The sequence below is a fragment of the Trachinotus anak genome, unplaced genomic scaffold (genome assembly GCF_046630095.1).
Source record: "Trachinotus anak isolate AG129_WGS33_773 ecotype Australia unplaced genomic scaffold, CSIRO_AGI_Tana_v1 ptg000007l, whole genome shotgun sequence".
Classification (NCBI taxonomy): domain Eukaryota; kingdom Metazoa; phylum Chordata; class Actinopteri; order Carangiformes; family Carangidae; genus Trachinotus; species Trachinotus anak.
The window spans coordinates 421,550-437,495 of record NW_027273858.1 but is presented as its reverse complement, the minus strand read 5'-3'; the positions used below and the strand labels follow the sequence as shown (position 1 = coordinate 437,495).

Sequence of the window (15,946 nt, the reverse complement as noted above, 5' to 3'; positions counted from 1 at the left end):
TTGTTCTCAAAACGAACATAACATCTGTTGTTTTGTTTTGCATCATAAACTAGGAAAATCTAGTTTTCAGAAAAAGTTGAAGAACAATAATAAAATTTCAGAGGCGTTTCCCTCCCGCGGTGCCCCCAGGACGTGCCAAAGCTTCTGGTCTCCTGACAGTCGCAGTGTTGATGATGATGAGCACTGAGTGTTTTTGATGGCGTTGTGTTTTGACCATTCCCTGTATGTCCATTTCCCTGCACACCCCCTCTGTCCACCCAGAAGAGAAAGGGAGAGGTGAGACTCCGTTTACCAAAAACATTGGCTTTGCATCAGTGTTCATTTTGGCTGCAGTTTTAGACTTTCTTTTAATATCCCAACTAAAATGTTGATTAACTATAGTGACATTTTAGTCGTTTTCATGCAGTTTAGTTCAGTGTTAGTCACAGACCTGGTGATTTGCAAACACTCATAGGTTTGGTTTTATTAGATCAATGTGTGGGTGGATTTTTTCACAAACTAAATAAAAACTCAGTTTATCTGATTGATTGACAGCTTTCTTGGACGGGTACCGATAACCTGTCATCTCCACCCACTTGGGCCTCTGAGGAGGTTAAAACAAACACTACTGGTGGTTTGCAAATACAGTTTGGGTCTGGTCAGTCAGTGACGATGAAAACAGAAAGTTTAAGTCTAGTTTTTCTCAAATAATTTAATTCAATGAATTGAATGCATTTTTAATATTTCATGGCTGCACACAGTGGTGCAATCAAATATTTTTGTTCGCATTTGCTTAAATGTAGTCGCTTGTCAGCTGCTTGCCGTCCTCTGCAGCCATGTCTCCACCTTTGTGAGCAGTGTCTCAGTGTCAGATGGTCTGTGTCTGAATATGCTGCTGAGAAGTGAGTGAGACTCGGTTCTCATCATGGTTTTCTCTCTGGAACTGATAATTCCTCGCTCCTCCGGCTGCAGCTCTGCCCAGTGAAGCTCACACGCTCTTGTGTTGGTGCTTGTGGCTGAAAAACGCAGCAGAGCTGTGCTGGATTTATTTATTTTCAGCTGCAAACGTCTGCAAAAGTGTCTGTCAGCGTCAGTGTCATCTTAGAAAATTTACTCTATTGAGACTGGACCAATCACAAGAAATTAGAAAATGTGATGTGTATTTGATGAAGCATTTCACCCATGAAATCATTCTGAATGCTGATGCTATGACACACCTGCTGGCAGCCATATCGGAGCGCATATTGATCAGACTTTGGTGATTTCTGACAGAAAACTGATCAGTTCTTCTGAGTGATTGTTAGAAAATAACTGATAGCTAGCTAACCAAAGTGTCTGTGCAACTAATCACCACTGTGTGGTTGTCAATCTCACTAGCTCACCGCGCTAGTAGAAGCTAGCATTTGTTTGCCAAGATAGTAATATGGCTCCTGGGTATTTAGCTTGCTGACAGTTGACTCAAGTTATGTGAGCTAACTCTTTGTTGGCTTAGTTAGCTAGCTACTAGCAAGTAGCTAGCTACTAGCAAGTAGCTAGCTACTTGCTAGTAGCTAGCTAACCATAGTGTCTGTGCAACTAAACACCAGGTTTTGGATGACAGCCTCACTAGCTCATCTAGTTAGCAGAGGCTAGTATTAGCTTACTAAGATATTGATATGGTTACTGGGCATTTAGCTTGCTGACAGTTAGCTCAGATTATGTGAGCTAACTCCCACTAAAATCTACCAAATACTGTCGTTCACTCTGACTGAGAACTCGACCACGAGTGGGTGAAAGTGAAAGTGTCCACATGGTGGCAGCAGGTTTTGAAAGTCCTGAGTGTGTGAGACCAACAGGTGGAGGTGTGAGACCACAGGTGGAGGTGTGAGACCAACAGGTGGAGGTGTGAGACCACAGGTGGAGGTGTGAGACCAACAGGTGGAGGTGTGAGACCACAGGTGGAGGTGTGAGACCAACAGGTGGAGGTGTGAGACCAACAGGTGGAGGTGTGAGACCACAGGTGGAGGTGTGAGACCAACAGGTGGAGGTTTGAGACCACAGGTGGAGGTGTGAGACCAACAGGTGGAGGTTTGAGACCACAGGTGGAGGTGTGAGACCAACAGGTGGAGGTGTGAGACCAACAGGTGGAGGTTTGAGACCACAGGTGGAGGTGTGAGACCAACAGGTGGAGGTGTGAGACCACAGGTGGAGGTTTGAGACCACAGGTGGAGGTGTGAGACCAACAGGTGGAGGTGTGAGGCCAACAGGTGGAGGTGGGGTTGGAGATGAGGATAAAATGAAATTACTTCTTCACACTGGTACAAAACAAAAAATCCAGTCTTGCCATAAAACAGCCCACCACGGCCTAATACACCCGGAGATATTAAAGGCAGAGGTTCCTCAGTACAACTAAATTACACTCTCAGGGATCATCTCAGTTCATTGTCACGTCCCCCCCCCCACATGATAGGTGCTTTCACATCTGCAACCTGCACATTTGTTTGCGCTGTTTTTTATTTGCTTTTATCCCAATTATGTATTTCCCCGGTTGGAGTTATGCTTCCCTACAGGACCCTGGCACCAGACACAAGACTCATAATCAAATATTCTTTAAAAAGAAAAATATTCCCAATAATGAGATCAATAATGCAGCTGCTGATTCTTGATTTCCCTCATGGTCCAGTAAAGGAAGAAGGTTTTTATTCCTCAGGTTAAACCAGCTCTGATCTTAATGCTAGAGGAGCCCAGCCTCGGGTCTCTCTGGTCTGAACCCTGCTGTGTGTGATCTCTCCTCCCCCCTCAGGTCCTGGAGGCCTGGAAGAACCTGCTGGAGGCGGCGGAGGGCCGGCGGCTGAAGCTGGTCGACACCGGAGACAAGTTCCGCTTCTTCAGCATGGTGCGGGACCTGATGCTGTGGATGGAGGACGTCATCCGCCTGATCGAGGCCCAGGAGAAGCCCAGGTAGGAGGCGATGGAGATGCAGGAGCTTCAGGATCTTTCCTCTGTTAATCTGGTTAAAATGAGTTTTTTTTTTTACATGAATTCATTTGACTTTGCTCCCACACATCCACAGCAAAACCCCACGTGACTGCACTCACATCTGAATGAATGAATTAATCATTTGTTTTTAATAAAGTGAAATTAAAATGTGCCTGTTAGTTGCATTTTGACGTTGACATTCTGCCTCAATCTGACGGGTTTCAGACAAGCTTCAGTCACACAGGAGCTCAGAGGAACTAAAGAGCTGCCTCTCTGCCTCTGGGCTGCACACACAACCCAGCAGCTGATGAAAGACAGAGGAAGTGATGGTGAAATGTAACAGAGTCAGATGAAACAGCAGAAACAGACTGGAGCTGTGATCAGAGCCACTTATTGAGCTGCTGCAAAACGTCACGACAAATTAAAATATTAACACACATGCAATGAACATAAAGTTGGTGTTTGGGCGTCTGAAATACCTCCACCAGTGGGGTGTGTGTGTCTGTTTGCAGGATGACTCAGAATAAAATAATAAAAGACAATAATATGGCTCAGTTTCCCATGAGTGTTTGTGCTTCAGCACAGATCTGAATCAGAGCTTTTTATTAACTTTATAATAAATGAGGAAGATTCAGGTGACTCTGCAGCTTGTTGCTTCATCTCAGAGCTTTATATCCTCATATACGATCAATAGTGATTAATGAGCTGGTTTTTAATACTGAGTTTGACCATGAGAAGCTCAACAGTCTCAAGTTATTTATTGCTTTTTACTGTCTCACCTGTCAGACGCCTGCTGAATTTATCACCAGCTTTGTTTCTTACTAAACAAGCTGAGGATGAGAATTTCTTCTTCTTACACACCGTTGATGTGGTTTGTTTGTGTGTTTGTTTGTGTGTATTCAGGGACGTGTCGTCGGTGGAGCTGCTGATGAACAACCACCAGGGCATCAAGGCGGAGATCGACGCCCGCAACGACAGCTTCACCGCCTGCATCGAGCTGGGCAAAGCCCTGCTGGCCAGGAAGCACTACGCTTCAGAGGAGGTGCAGACACCACCAACCTTCAGATTCTCTTTTTTTCTCTTCTTTTATTATAATTTATTTATTTATTTTCCTAAAATTTACCTGTTTAATTAAGTTTAGGATTAGCTGCATTTATTTTCAGATTTAATTCTCATCCTTGTCTTAGTTTTAATTCCAGGTTTGATTAAAACGTCTCAGATGTTTTTCGGAAATGTGCAAGTAGTCAAGTATCTTATATTAATTCAGCCAAATGTTCTCCTGATGTTTTCTCTCCTCAGATTAAAGAAAAGTTGCTACAGTTGACTGACAAGAGGAAAGACATGATTGACAAGTGGGAGGACAGATGGGAGTGGCTAAGACTGGGTGAGTTTCTCAGTCCATCATTTAGTCAGAAGAAGTTAATAAGATGAATAAATCTGGACTAATGTTTGTTCATATATATATATATGTGTGTGTGTGTGTGCGTGTGCGCTCAGTCCTGGAGGTGCACCAGTTCTCCCGGGATGCGGGCGTGGCCGAGGCGTGGCTGCTAGGTCAGGAGCCCTACCTGTCCAGCAGGGAGATGGGCCAGAGCGTGGACGAGGTGGAGAAACTCATCAAACGTCACGAGGCCTTCGAGAAGTCGGCCGCCACCTGGGAGGAACGCTTCGCCGCGCTGGAGAGGCTGACCACGGTGAGACGCACGGGGACGCTCACAGGCTGCCGCTGAGCGAGACCACATGAAGTCTCAGGTGTTAAAAAGGTTGTGTTTGTGTGTCCAGATGGAGTTACTGGAAGTGAGAAGAAGGCAAGAGGAAGAAGAGAAGAGGAGACAACCCCCGCCCACTGAGGCTCAGCCCGCTGATGCTGCAGCACAGCACAGGTGAGTGTGTGTCTGTGTCTCAGTTGTGTGTATTTGTCCAGGTTTGCATAGGTTTACTGTTCAGGGACAAGAGCATCACACATGTTGTGGATCTGCTGTGAAATAATAAAAAATCAGTCACATGAGGGAAGATGATCCAAAGCTTGAGAGCAGCGTTTCCTTCCTCGTCTCACTTTTCTGTTATTCTAACTTTAATCTCTTTTTTGTTCTTTGACAGTTGGTTACACACAATTAATCATTTTAATCCACCAAAGAGGAAACGTTGGTGGATGATTTATTTTTCTGCTGTGGACAGAACTAGCTTTAAGTTTCATTACTGTCACATGCAAGTAACACTTCCTCCACTGTTTTTCATAAACGGCTCTAATGACTTTAAACTCTCAGTCTCTGGTGATTTTTCAAGTGCAAGTGAAAACAAAAAATCTAAAAAGGAAATGGCTACAACGGAGAAGAAAGTTCATTTACCAATATATAATATTGGTAAGACAAATGATCAGTCAATCAGTAATGAAAGCAGTGATGAGTTACAGCTGTTGTGTGTTTACACCAGTCTGATATTATCAGTGGAGCTTCTTCTTTGTTGCTGAGAATGTCAGTTAACTTTCCTCCGCATCTTGATGATTGAAGCTTTAACCCTCAGAGTTTTGAAGCAGGATTTTGAGTATTTGGATTAAGAATCTCATAGAAAATAAGGTGGTTGAATTAATGTGACATATTTAATCATTAATATAGATTAATATAAGTATCAGACTGGAACCAGCAGATAAGCAGAGTGTGTCTAACTCTTTGTGTTGCTGTGTGTTTTCAGGGAGGGGGAGCCGGTGTCTCAGAACGGGCTGCCGTCCGACCAGGAGTCTCCCAGGGTTAGTTACCGCTCACCTGCCTACCAGAAATACAGCAGCACCCTGCAGAGCCGCAGAGCCGCCGCCGCGCCCTGACACACACACACACACACACACACACACACACACACACACACACACACTAATGATGTGTACATCCATGATACATAATATAACCAAACACATTCCATAGCATATGCACATAGAGACCTGAAGCATCGCAAAAATCACAAAGCATTAACCTTTGGCCTTTGTCCTTTGACCTCACACAGAAATGTCTGGCAGATGTGTTGTATCCCTCCTCCTCACACACTCCTGGGGTCTACACATCCTGTATTTATAACATGTCTTCAGCATTTATAGTTTGCTCCTCTTCCTCACTGATTAATCGTTTCTTATTTACTAAGTTTAACTTTAAAGGACACACCTGTGTAATTTTACCTTTAACTGATAACGACAGCTGCTTCGTTTTGAGATATTAGTTTAATTACTTTAAAACAAACAACATCTTCATCTTTGAGAGGCATCGAAATCACCTCCAATAACCCCTTCAGTAAGAGGAACAGGGGACAGGGAGCAATGGGACTGATGGGAAATGAAGTCTAAATTTGGAGAAAATACCACTCGTGTGAGGGGACCAGCCAGCCTCATTAGTGTCTGGTTATCACCAGCATCACCAAACTCAAACCAAAACACTGGCTGCTTTAAACCTCATTAATGGGACAGTGATTTTCAAAAGTATCACCTGGACACTGATGAGAAGTGAAAACTACTGAGACAAACTTTTCAAGAGGTCAATCACAAAGTTTATTTTGGGAGATAAGTTATAAGTTGTTAGTTCCCATCCACTGTAGCAGCACCTAGTGGCTGTTAGAGGAACTGCAATTTCAAAGGTTCTGGTTTCAACAGTTTGACAGAGACAGAGCTGTTTTTATCTGGTTAATTTCATTGGGGCGCCCTGTTAATGGTCCACAAGCTGCTACTTTCATATTATTGAGTTGTTTAATTGCTTTTTTTTTTTTTTTATGTGGCACCATCTGCTGAAATGCTTCAGTCCTCACGGTCTGAAACAAGTGAAAACAGCTCCTGTCCACTGAAAAGATTCAGGTGGACACAAACTCACCTTTGTTGCCTCAGATAAACTTTCTCAATATAAAAGTTTTCCTAAACTTCCCTGACATTCCTTTTTGTACTTATTTTACTCAATGAAATAAATGAGAAATAGAGTAGAAGAAGAAATTAAATTGTGCTTTTCAAATCAAAATGAGGAGAGGAGCAGTAAACAGAAAGTCCTGTTAATGATTTATTAATGTTAAATGTTTTTTGAGACATTTATTGAAAGTATGAATCCCGAGTTGGTACGACTGTGAGTGTGACTGTGTAAGTAGTGTATGGGACGACACACACACACACATACACAAAAACAAGCCAGACCTGTGTTCTTATCCATCCCCCCCTCATTTTTCTTTCCCCTCCTTCCCTCTGTCTCTCTCAGCTCGACGCACCCGTCATCATCTCCCCTCAGCTCTTAATGTTTCTGCTAGTTTACGTCATCATTTATAAGCTCACCCTGTGGAATATGAACACCTGAGAGACACAGCCCTCATCCTAGAATCAGGTTTTAAAGACACAGACAGTGTTTTCAACTCCCTTGATATGTTAAAGTTTTGTGGGTATTTGTCAGATTTTTATAGATGATATTTATTCTCCAATGTAAATTGTGTCATCGTCAGCATATTGAGACATTCGATAAAATGAAAGGGGGGAAAAAAAACACAAATACAGTAAAAAGACACAGTTAAACAATCAGAAAATAATCATTAAAACATCTTCACTAGATAAATTACGTCTTACTCTTACTGTCTTAAAACAAAAGATTTCAAGCTCCTTAAAGTTTAGTTTGATCATTAACAATTCACATACTTTATATTAATCCAATAAAAAAATGTAATTTATTTTATATATTTCATAAAAAAACATATAAAGAGTATATATGCTTCATTGTTTTAGGAGATTAAATTGATTTTCTAATGTAGACAAACTAATTTTACTTCAAAAGATACAATAATTATTAGTTTAGTTTTGCGCTGTCATTTTCAAAATAGAAATTAATGAATAAATAATAGAATTTAAATCTTAAGTGTAGTTAACTGAATACATGTATTTACCTGTCCCAGGTACGTCTTCATCCTACAGCCCATCTTCACCATCTTCATACTGTCTCTCAGAGAGTGCAGTATGTGTGCAACCACACACATACAACAGACACTCTGTAAAACACCCTCCATCTACCAGCACATACATTTCTACTTCACTTCATGTGACTAATGGGTGATTAACAGAGTTAACAGTTCGATTTGTGTGAAAACTGTGAGAAAATACTGAACTGTTAAAATTGACTTGAAAATACTATAGAAATGTTCTTGCGACCAGATAATAATCATAATGTGTCTCTATGTCTCTAGATAGTTTTCTTTCTACGTCACTGTGAGAAGAATTAGATACTGGATTCACAGATTTTAAAATCCTCTCAGCAGAGAAGCAGCATCTCAATAAGAACAGCTGTAAAAATGAACATTAGGTTTTACTGATTGAACATTTGTCTTCTGTCACAGCTCCTCACTGTGCATCGTTACTCTCTTTGCACTTTAATGTAATTCACTGACATTTAGTAAAGACAGAAATTCATTTCATTTTCATTTCAAGTTTCACATTTAGTCTCCAGAACAACAGGTCCATTTCAAATGTTGCTGGCTAATTATCTTTTCCAGAAACTGTGTTATATGAATTAATCCAACTTTACAATCATTCCACTGTGTGCGTGTGCGTGTGCGTGTGCGTGTGCGTGTGTGTGTGCGTGTGCGTGTGTGTGTGTGTGTGTGTGTGTGTGTACGCCATCCTTCAGTTTTACGTCTCCCACATCTCCTCATTGTATTTATTCAGTTATGACCTTGTGTTTGTATCATCATCATTATCAGTCTCTGTTGTTGATCGCTCCCTGGTTTCTCCTCATGGTTTCGGTTGCATGTTCATCCAGCTCCCGCAGTCGTTCCTCACTAACACACATTCCCCAATAAACCCTGTCAGAACCAATCAGTGCACTCTGTCTGTCCATGTATTATCAATGTGTAGTTGTAACTTCTCTCCACACACAGTGTTGGTGTTGATGTTCTGTTGTTGCATGCTGTCATCATCATCAGCATTTCAGTTGTATTTTCTGTCAGTGTTGTATTTCTCCATCTCATGTTCTTCTCCGATGCATCCTGGGGCTTTATCTCAATACCTGTATATTTATTGTCAACAACATAAAAGTTCAAATGATCAGAGAACCATAAAACAACTTTATCACAACCATTTCGTTTGTTGTAGGAGTAGAATAGGAATTTACTAAATAACTGTTGAGTTACAAGATATTTTCATTATTGTACTCATAGTTTTTTCAGTAAAACTGTATGTGCTGCTGTTTCCTGCCAAAGTGACTGTTTTTACCATCTACAGTTTAAGTTGTCAAGCAGCTGCTGTTGGTTTAAAAAAAAAACAACTTACTTCACAGAAGAACAGTCAAATCAGGTGTAAATCCGGCCAGACGCTGTGTTTTTGTGATTCTACTACAATGGGCAGTAAAGAAAAAGTTTTACATCAGCAGAGTAGCAGTTAAGACGACAGTTTTAGCTGCTACACATAAAATACTCCAGTTCTATTAAAAGAAGTTCTGTTCAGAGATCAAACCATGGAACTGCCAAACAACAGCTGGTAGAACTGGTCCAGACCTCTTTCTGTAAGAGTTCCCAGGATTTGTCCAACCTTTAACGGGCTGTAACAAACACTTAGAGCTGCTCTCTGGACTCTGAATGGCTCCAACCTTTGATTACCTTTCTGGAAAAGTTCTTAAAATTGGTCCGAGCTTCATTGAGTTGAATAAAAGCTCTCAGGATTAGTTGAGCCCTTAAAGCTTCCAGTGAAAGCACTTGGTCTAGGTCTCACTAAACTTACCAAAAGCTCCCAGGATCGGTGCAGGTCTTGCAGTCCTTCAGTTAAAGCTCCCCGGATCGGTCCAGCCTCTGAACTGTTCTCAAACAGAGCCTCCACCTTTCGTCCAGCCCCTGAAGAGCTCAGTGACAGGGTAATAAACATCCGCTTGGAGTGGGTGTGGTGTGGAAAAATAAAATCTGTTCTGATACTAGGCCAATCGCATCCTCCCCTCACCTATAATGATGCCCAGTAATGAGTTCCAAGCAATTTTGTGGATAATTGTTTGAGATTTGTTTGTGTTTTTTGTTCTTCCCTCTGCTGGCTTCTCCCTCTCCCCGTCTCTCTTCACACCGTCCACCATGTTGTGTGTTCAGGAGTGGTGTCGTGATCAGTGTGCATGTCCTAAAACCTCCAATCTGTGCATGATCAGGCCATGTTGGCTCTCTGTGCTGTTAATATACAAACTCAGCCGTCTTTCTAATCACTACTGGAATCCAGCGCCGGGCTCACACCATTAAACGTCACAGTGCTCAAAAAAAGATGCATCAAAAGGCCGATGCGGCTGATGGCAGCGGTTTATTGGACAGATCTGAAGTCTCAGCTTACAGTGGTTTTAGGAGATGTAGGGACTCAGGTCAGGAACCAGATGAATTTGGTTTGACAGCTTCAGATTTAGGAAGCAACAACTCTCTCAACTTTAACATTTGAAATTTGTGATTTCACCCAAATTTAAAGGTCCAATATTTTCACTGTGGTTTTTTTTACAATTACATTTTCTACCAGAATTGTGCTGTTTTGATTTGATACTGATTTTAATGATTTGTCGGCCCAGCTGCAGGTCAGAGGGCCACGACCACAGCATTAGAACATTAGAAACTAACAACACAAGCAAAGATTATCATCCTCAATATGTGTTGAAACATCAGTAAATCCAGACTGATGCTGCTGCAGTTTGAAGCCGGAGCTTCAGTCGACCTGTCAGGTTCAGGTCCACAGCCTGTGATTCTGCTCTGCTCTGCATGTTACAGCTCTGATCACTGATCTACAGCTTCTGTGTGTTTGAGAGAGACGATGATTTAAGTGTCCCTCCGGCCACAGCCCCGCTCTGACTCTGTCTTCTGTTCCCAGGACAACGTCGAAGGGGGCGAGGTGGTGAATGGGGTGTCAGAGCCCAGCCCCGCAGGGTCTCCTGGGGCGTCTCGCAAGGGCAAGGCCAGCCAGGCGGCGACTCTGCCGGCTAAAACCCAGCAGGACGTTCCCACATCCCTGCTGGAGAGCTTCCTGCACCGCAAACACGAGTGGGAGGGGCATAACAAGAAGGCTTCAAGCAGGTACAAGTTGTTATTGTCTGACTGCAGAGAAATGCAACAACCAGGAAGTGTCGACACGACGCACACAGAGACACAACACCTCATTCACAGGGAGGTTGTTGACTGAATCTGACCGTTGTGTCCCTGCAGGTCGTGGCACAACGTGTACTGTGTGATCAATCAGCAGGAGATGGGTTTCTACAAGGATCAGAAGAGCGCCAGTCAGGGTATCCCCTACCACAGCGAGATCCCCATCAGCCTGAAGGACGCCGTCTGCGAGGTGGCGGTGGACTACAAGAAGAAGAAACACGTCTTCAAGCTCAAGTGAGTGTGATGAGGACGGCAGCTCTCTCATTGGTCCACAGCCACGATGACGACAGCGGAAACAGAAGCTGAACTGACTGACAGGTCGAAGGATGATATAGTTAGTTAGTCTCTGACTCTTTTATCAGAGCAGAGGTTTTCACTGTGAGACGCAGGAAGTAGAAACGTAAACAAAGACGGTGTAAGGTGACTCCTCAGAAATCATCCTAACACACAGACCTGAGACACGTTCACACTCAGTCTGACCCGTTCATCATTTCCTCCGGGGATAACGAGGCATCGTTATCCCCGGAGTTATCCCCCTGCAGAACTTCATCAGGTTTTGAAGTTTTCTTCAGTATCTCAGTGATCCAGTGGCTCTGCAGACAGGAGCTAATTCAGCTTCTTTTAACAGTGGCAGGTTGACAATTATAGGCTTCAAGAACAGGTCTGATGTTGTTTGAGGCAGATTTCTGATACAGTGTCAGCTGTTTCCATGGTGCTCGTCACTATGTGAAGCTTAAACGTGTTGTTTAACCTGACCGACCATCACCTGGTCAGAGTGACGTAACCAGGACCTGAGACCTGTAAACTCCTCTGATTATTATTAATGTGTTCTTTAACATCCGCAGGATTACTGACGGGAACGAGTATCTCTTCCAAGCCAAAGATGACGTAAGTTTAAAAAAAAAAAAAAAGGACCGTCTGTTTTTATATTGAATTATTACTTCACATTTTTGTGCTCCAATAATATTATATTTGTTATATTAATTGTATTAGTGTCTCATTTTTAGTGTCTTTCTAACTATTTATTTAATTTTTTAATTGTAATTTTATTGAAACGGTTTTTATTTTATATTTTTTGCTTGATTATTTGTAAAAAAAAAATCTTAGTTTTATGTTGAAATTATATTTTAATGTATTTTTATTTTCACAGTTTTAGTGCTTTCTTATATATTTAATTAATTTATTATAATTTATTTTATTTTGTTATTCCAGCAGCATCTGTCTATCTTCATTAACAGCAGATAAACATTGTGTAAACACACAAACAACAACAACATAAACACAACTGTGATGATGTAAAATATGTTAATATGTTAACAGCTAACCCCTCCCCCTGCCCCTCCCCCTCCCTGTCTCCTCGTCTTCTCCTCCAGGAGGAGATGAACTCATGGATCTCGGCCATCTCGGGCGCCGTGGCAGGAGAAAGGTCGGAGGTCACGCCCAGCAGCCATAGCACGCCCGCTCCCGCCGCACGCGCTCAGACGCTGCCGGCCTCCGTTGCCTCGGCGACTGCAGAGTCCAGCCCGGGCAAACGGGAGAAGGACAAGGAGAAACGCTTCAGTCTGTTCAGCAAGAAGAAATAGACGCTTCTCCTTCCTCCTCCTTCCTCCTCCTCTTCCTCTCTCCTCTGGTGCTGTTTGGGGTCGCTCCTCATTGATCGATCTTTGGTCAATTATTTGTTGAAGATGTCCATGTCAGCTGACAGAGTTTTAATTTAGAGTCTGTTCATAGCAACTGATGCTGTCATAACTAAGAATTAATAGAATAATTACTCAACATGTAATAAATTTAACCTCAACATGAAGTAAATTTAATCAAGTGTTTAACATCCTGTAAAAACAGTGAGAGTTTTTATCAACATCTTATTTGGTTCCTACAGCATCCAGCAGTTACAACATTTGCCATTAGCTATGTCACATAAAATCCCAAACAGCCACTCTTCCTCTTCCTCCTCCTCTTCCTCCTATTTCTTCCTCCTCTTCCTCTCAAGGCGTGACTCCAGCATGCAAGCTCCGAGCCAAAACTCTCCACTCTGTGCCTATCAACCGTCCGGTCCGGCTCAGAGCTAAAGTTCAGCTCCAACACACCACCTGTGTCCTCGGTTCAGTTTTTGTAAGATAAGCAGCAGGAAAACGGATAAAAAAAGATCTGATTGAAGGAAAAAAAAATGTGGGGGGTCTGCAAAAGCTTCAGGCAGCTGCTGTCATTAAAATAAAAACCAGAGTTTGCCGCTGAACAACAACAAGACGACGTAGAGGAGTTCCCAGAATATTCCACTTAATTACTCTTATTGCTATGATTTGTGTTTTCTATCTCCTGCTGTTTGCTTCCCCCCCCCCGGCTTCTTCGTCGACTACTGCCTTCTGTGGGTTGTGTTTACGCTCCCCAGCCATCTCAGCTGTTTTTTTTGTTTGTTTTTCTTGTTCTGTTGTTATTTTTCGGGGAAGTTGTAGGTAGTTCCTGTTAGGGTCCATCCTCAGTTTTTGCGAGGCCTTGTCTTTGCAAGATGACGTGTATCCCTCTGTAGTGGGGAAAACTGAGACCACGGCGGGGTAAAGCTCTGAAACTACAGCCGCCACGTGTCTCTTGTCTGAGCCACAGGAAAGAGCAGAACAACGCCATCTACAGGACAAACCATCACCCTGAGCATGTGACGTGTTTGGGAGACTTCAAAGCATTTTGTGCACTGAATAACAAGTTAATTAACTGTAATTAGTCAGTGAGAAGTAGATAATCACAGTGGTGTTCTGGTAAATGTAGGTGCTGTCTAATTCCTGCAGCATCACAGGAAGTGGCTGTAATTTGGGGCGTTACCCTGCGGTGCTTTGAACTGTATGTATAACTTGTGTATAACAAACTGTTAAAAATAAACCTGTGTTTAATTTCACCTATTAATATTACTACTACTAATAAGACCTACCGACCGTAATAAGCTTCATTTGAGTATAACTTTCTTTACCTGAGAACTTAACGATATGTACACTCCACACGTCTGAATGAAGGAGCCGTCGGGTCGGCGCAGCCCAGCTCGACGGGGGAATAAATAACTAAGACCAGTAAGAATGTTTCTTAACTCATCCAATAAGGTTTATTTTCTACTCTCTTTACATTTTTGAAACATTTTACTTCTGCCCTTAGTTATTTGGAGTCTGTTTTTGTTTCCTCCAGTATGTATTTCTGTTCCACAGTTAAGATATGTCTAAGGTTTATTTAGTCTGACAAGTACGGAGACGTAGATGTGCTATAAAATACAAAATTACTTAAAGCGTTGCTGTTAAATGGGCAGGTTGGCTCTAAAAAAAGCATTTACTGGAAGTGAGTAGTGTTGCAGAATAATGGTCGCTTGCTTGTTGGCTTCAGCTTCCCATTTTTTAAGATTTCAGACTTTTACCGGCAGTGACCTCACGGTGAAATACGCTGAGTTACTTGATTTCTACGGAAGATTTTTAATGACAAAATTATAAGATGAAATTCAATCTGAAAGTCGTGGTTTGGAAGCGTGCAGAGACAGATCTGTAGCATGAGAAAACTCTTTAAGGCCCGACTTGTGACTTTTATCAATGTTTTGAGATCATATTACGTGAACAGCTTTCCCGTCGCATGTTTTTTGATTTGCATGCTCTAGTTTTGGTAGTTTGTTCACCATGTGTGACAAAACTTTGAAACACTCCTTAATGCTGATGTTTGACCCAAAAGATCCGTCTAAACTGAGCAGGTTTGGGGATTTAAGGTGCCATTAAAGCTGCAGCTAAAAGCTAGCTAACACTATTTGGGTTAATCCCAAAGTTGTTGCCTCCAACTAATTTTAGAATCAGGCCAAATTTTTTTCTGATCTGATAAAGGCCTGAACAATCAGGGTCTGCTGCTGGACGATGCTTTAATCAGGGAGTTTCTCTCGTACTGAGAATATCTGACTGTAACATTCTGAAGTGGGTGTTTTCTACAGAAGCATGTTTCCATGTTTTGCAAAAGCTGCCAGAACAACGGTCAGAAAAAAAGGTGAGTTTAGATTTAAACCTAAACACAACACAAATCCATACTTTGTTCTTAAAACCTGTTTGATTAAAGCCTGAATTTGTTTTGTGCTCACTTTTAATTTTGTCATTAACTTCCGTAGCCGCCAGAAAGAGTGGAAACAAAACAGCAGGAGTGAGTCCAAAAGTGTAAAAGGGGGGTGTGTTTGTTTTCCACACCTGGTGGTGGGGTTGGTTTGGTGGTGAAACACCTCAAGTAACTGAAAACCTCTTCACTCGGGGTCTGGTCCTTTTTTTTTTGTTGTTGTTTTTTACATTTTCTGTTTTGTTTTGGTTTTTTTTTTTCTACCTTCTCTGGCGATTTGATAAATATAGTGTGCATTCCTCTGTCACTGTAACCATAGTAACAAGATATCTCTTCATATTGCACAATCAATGATGCCACGATGGGGGGTGGGTGGGTGTTTGTGGGTGGGGCTGGGGTTTATAGGTGAGGTAGTCAGTGTGATGTGGACCAGGGGTCACTGCTAGTTGGATCTGCACCCGTAGACTTCTCCCCGTCTCTGTTACATATGTGCAAAAAGCCATTAAAATGCTTTTAAAATGAAAACAGACTGTTGTTGTGTGTTAATAGATTTTCTCCTTTAAACACATGAATCTTTGTTATATATAAAATGTCTTTGTTATTAATAGAAATGATTTTGGCCGAACAAATGTAAAATATCAGCTCTCATCTGTCAGTGAGTTTATGAGAATCTTCCTGAACACCGTGACAAAAAAGACTGATAAGTTTCACATTAAAGTGGTTGTTTTATTGTGACACCATCAGGATGAAGTTGGCCAAAGGTCCAAATTTGTTGACCTTTGACCTGACCTGTATTGACCTTGTGAGTCTAAATTTCCAGAACTGTACAGAAACAAATACTGAGACCAGACAC

At 42.1% G+C, this 15,946-nt stretch overlaps 1 protein-coding gene across 2 annotated transcripts in view; it reads left to right on the top strand.

Annotated features, from left to right (window-relative positions):
• The window catches only part of LOC139622494 (spectrin beta chain, non-erythrocytic 1), a 101,829-nt gene extending 86,211 nt beyond the window's left edge, over positions 1 to 15,618 (top strand). For both annotated transcript variants that reach the window (XM_071479820.1, XM_071479818.1), the window contains 10 exons: positions 2,762 to 2,919; positions 3,841 to 3,979; positions 4,237 to 4,321; positions 4,435 to 4,631; positions 4,720 to 4,820; positions 5,629 to 5,683; positions 10,763 to 10,965; positions 11,095 to 11,268; positions 11,880 to 11,922; positions 12,408 to 15,618. In XM_071479820.1, the coding sequence (XP_071335921.1) occupies positions 2,762 to 2,919; positions 3,841 to 3,979; positions 4,237 to 4,321; positions 4,435 to 4,631; positions 4,720 to 4,820; positions 5,629 to 5,683; positions 10,763 to 10,965; positions 11,095 to 11,268; positions 11,880 to 11,922; positions 12,408 to 12,617 (1,365 nt within the window). In that variant the 3' untranslated portion in view covers positions 12,618 to 15,618. The remainder of the gene's footprint in view (positions 1 to 2,761; positions 2,920 to 3,840; positions 3,980 to 4,236; positions 4,322 to 4,434; positions 4,632 to 4,719; positions 4,821 to 5,628; positions 5,684 to 10,762; positions 10,966 to 11,094; positions 11,269 to 11,879; positions 11,923 to 12,407) is intronic.
• Positions 15,619 to 15,946: the final 328 nt, after the last annotated feature.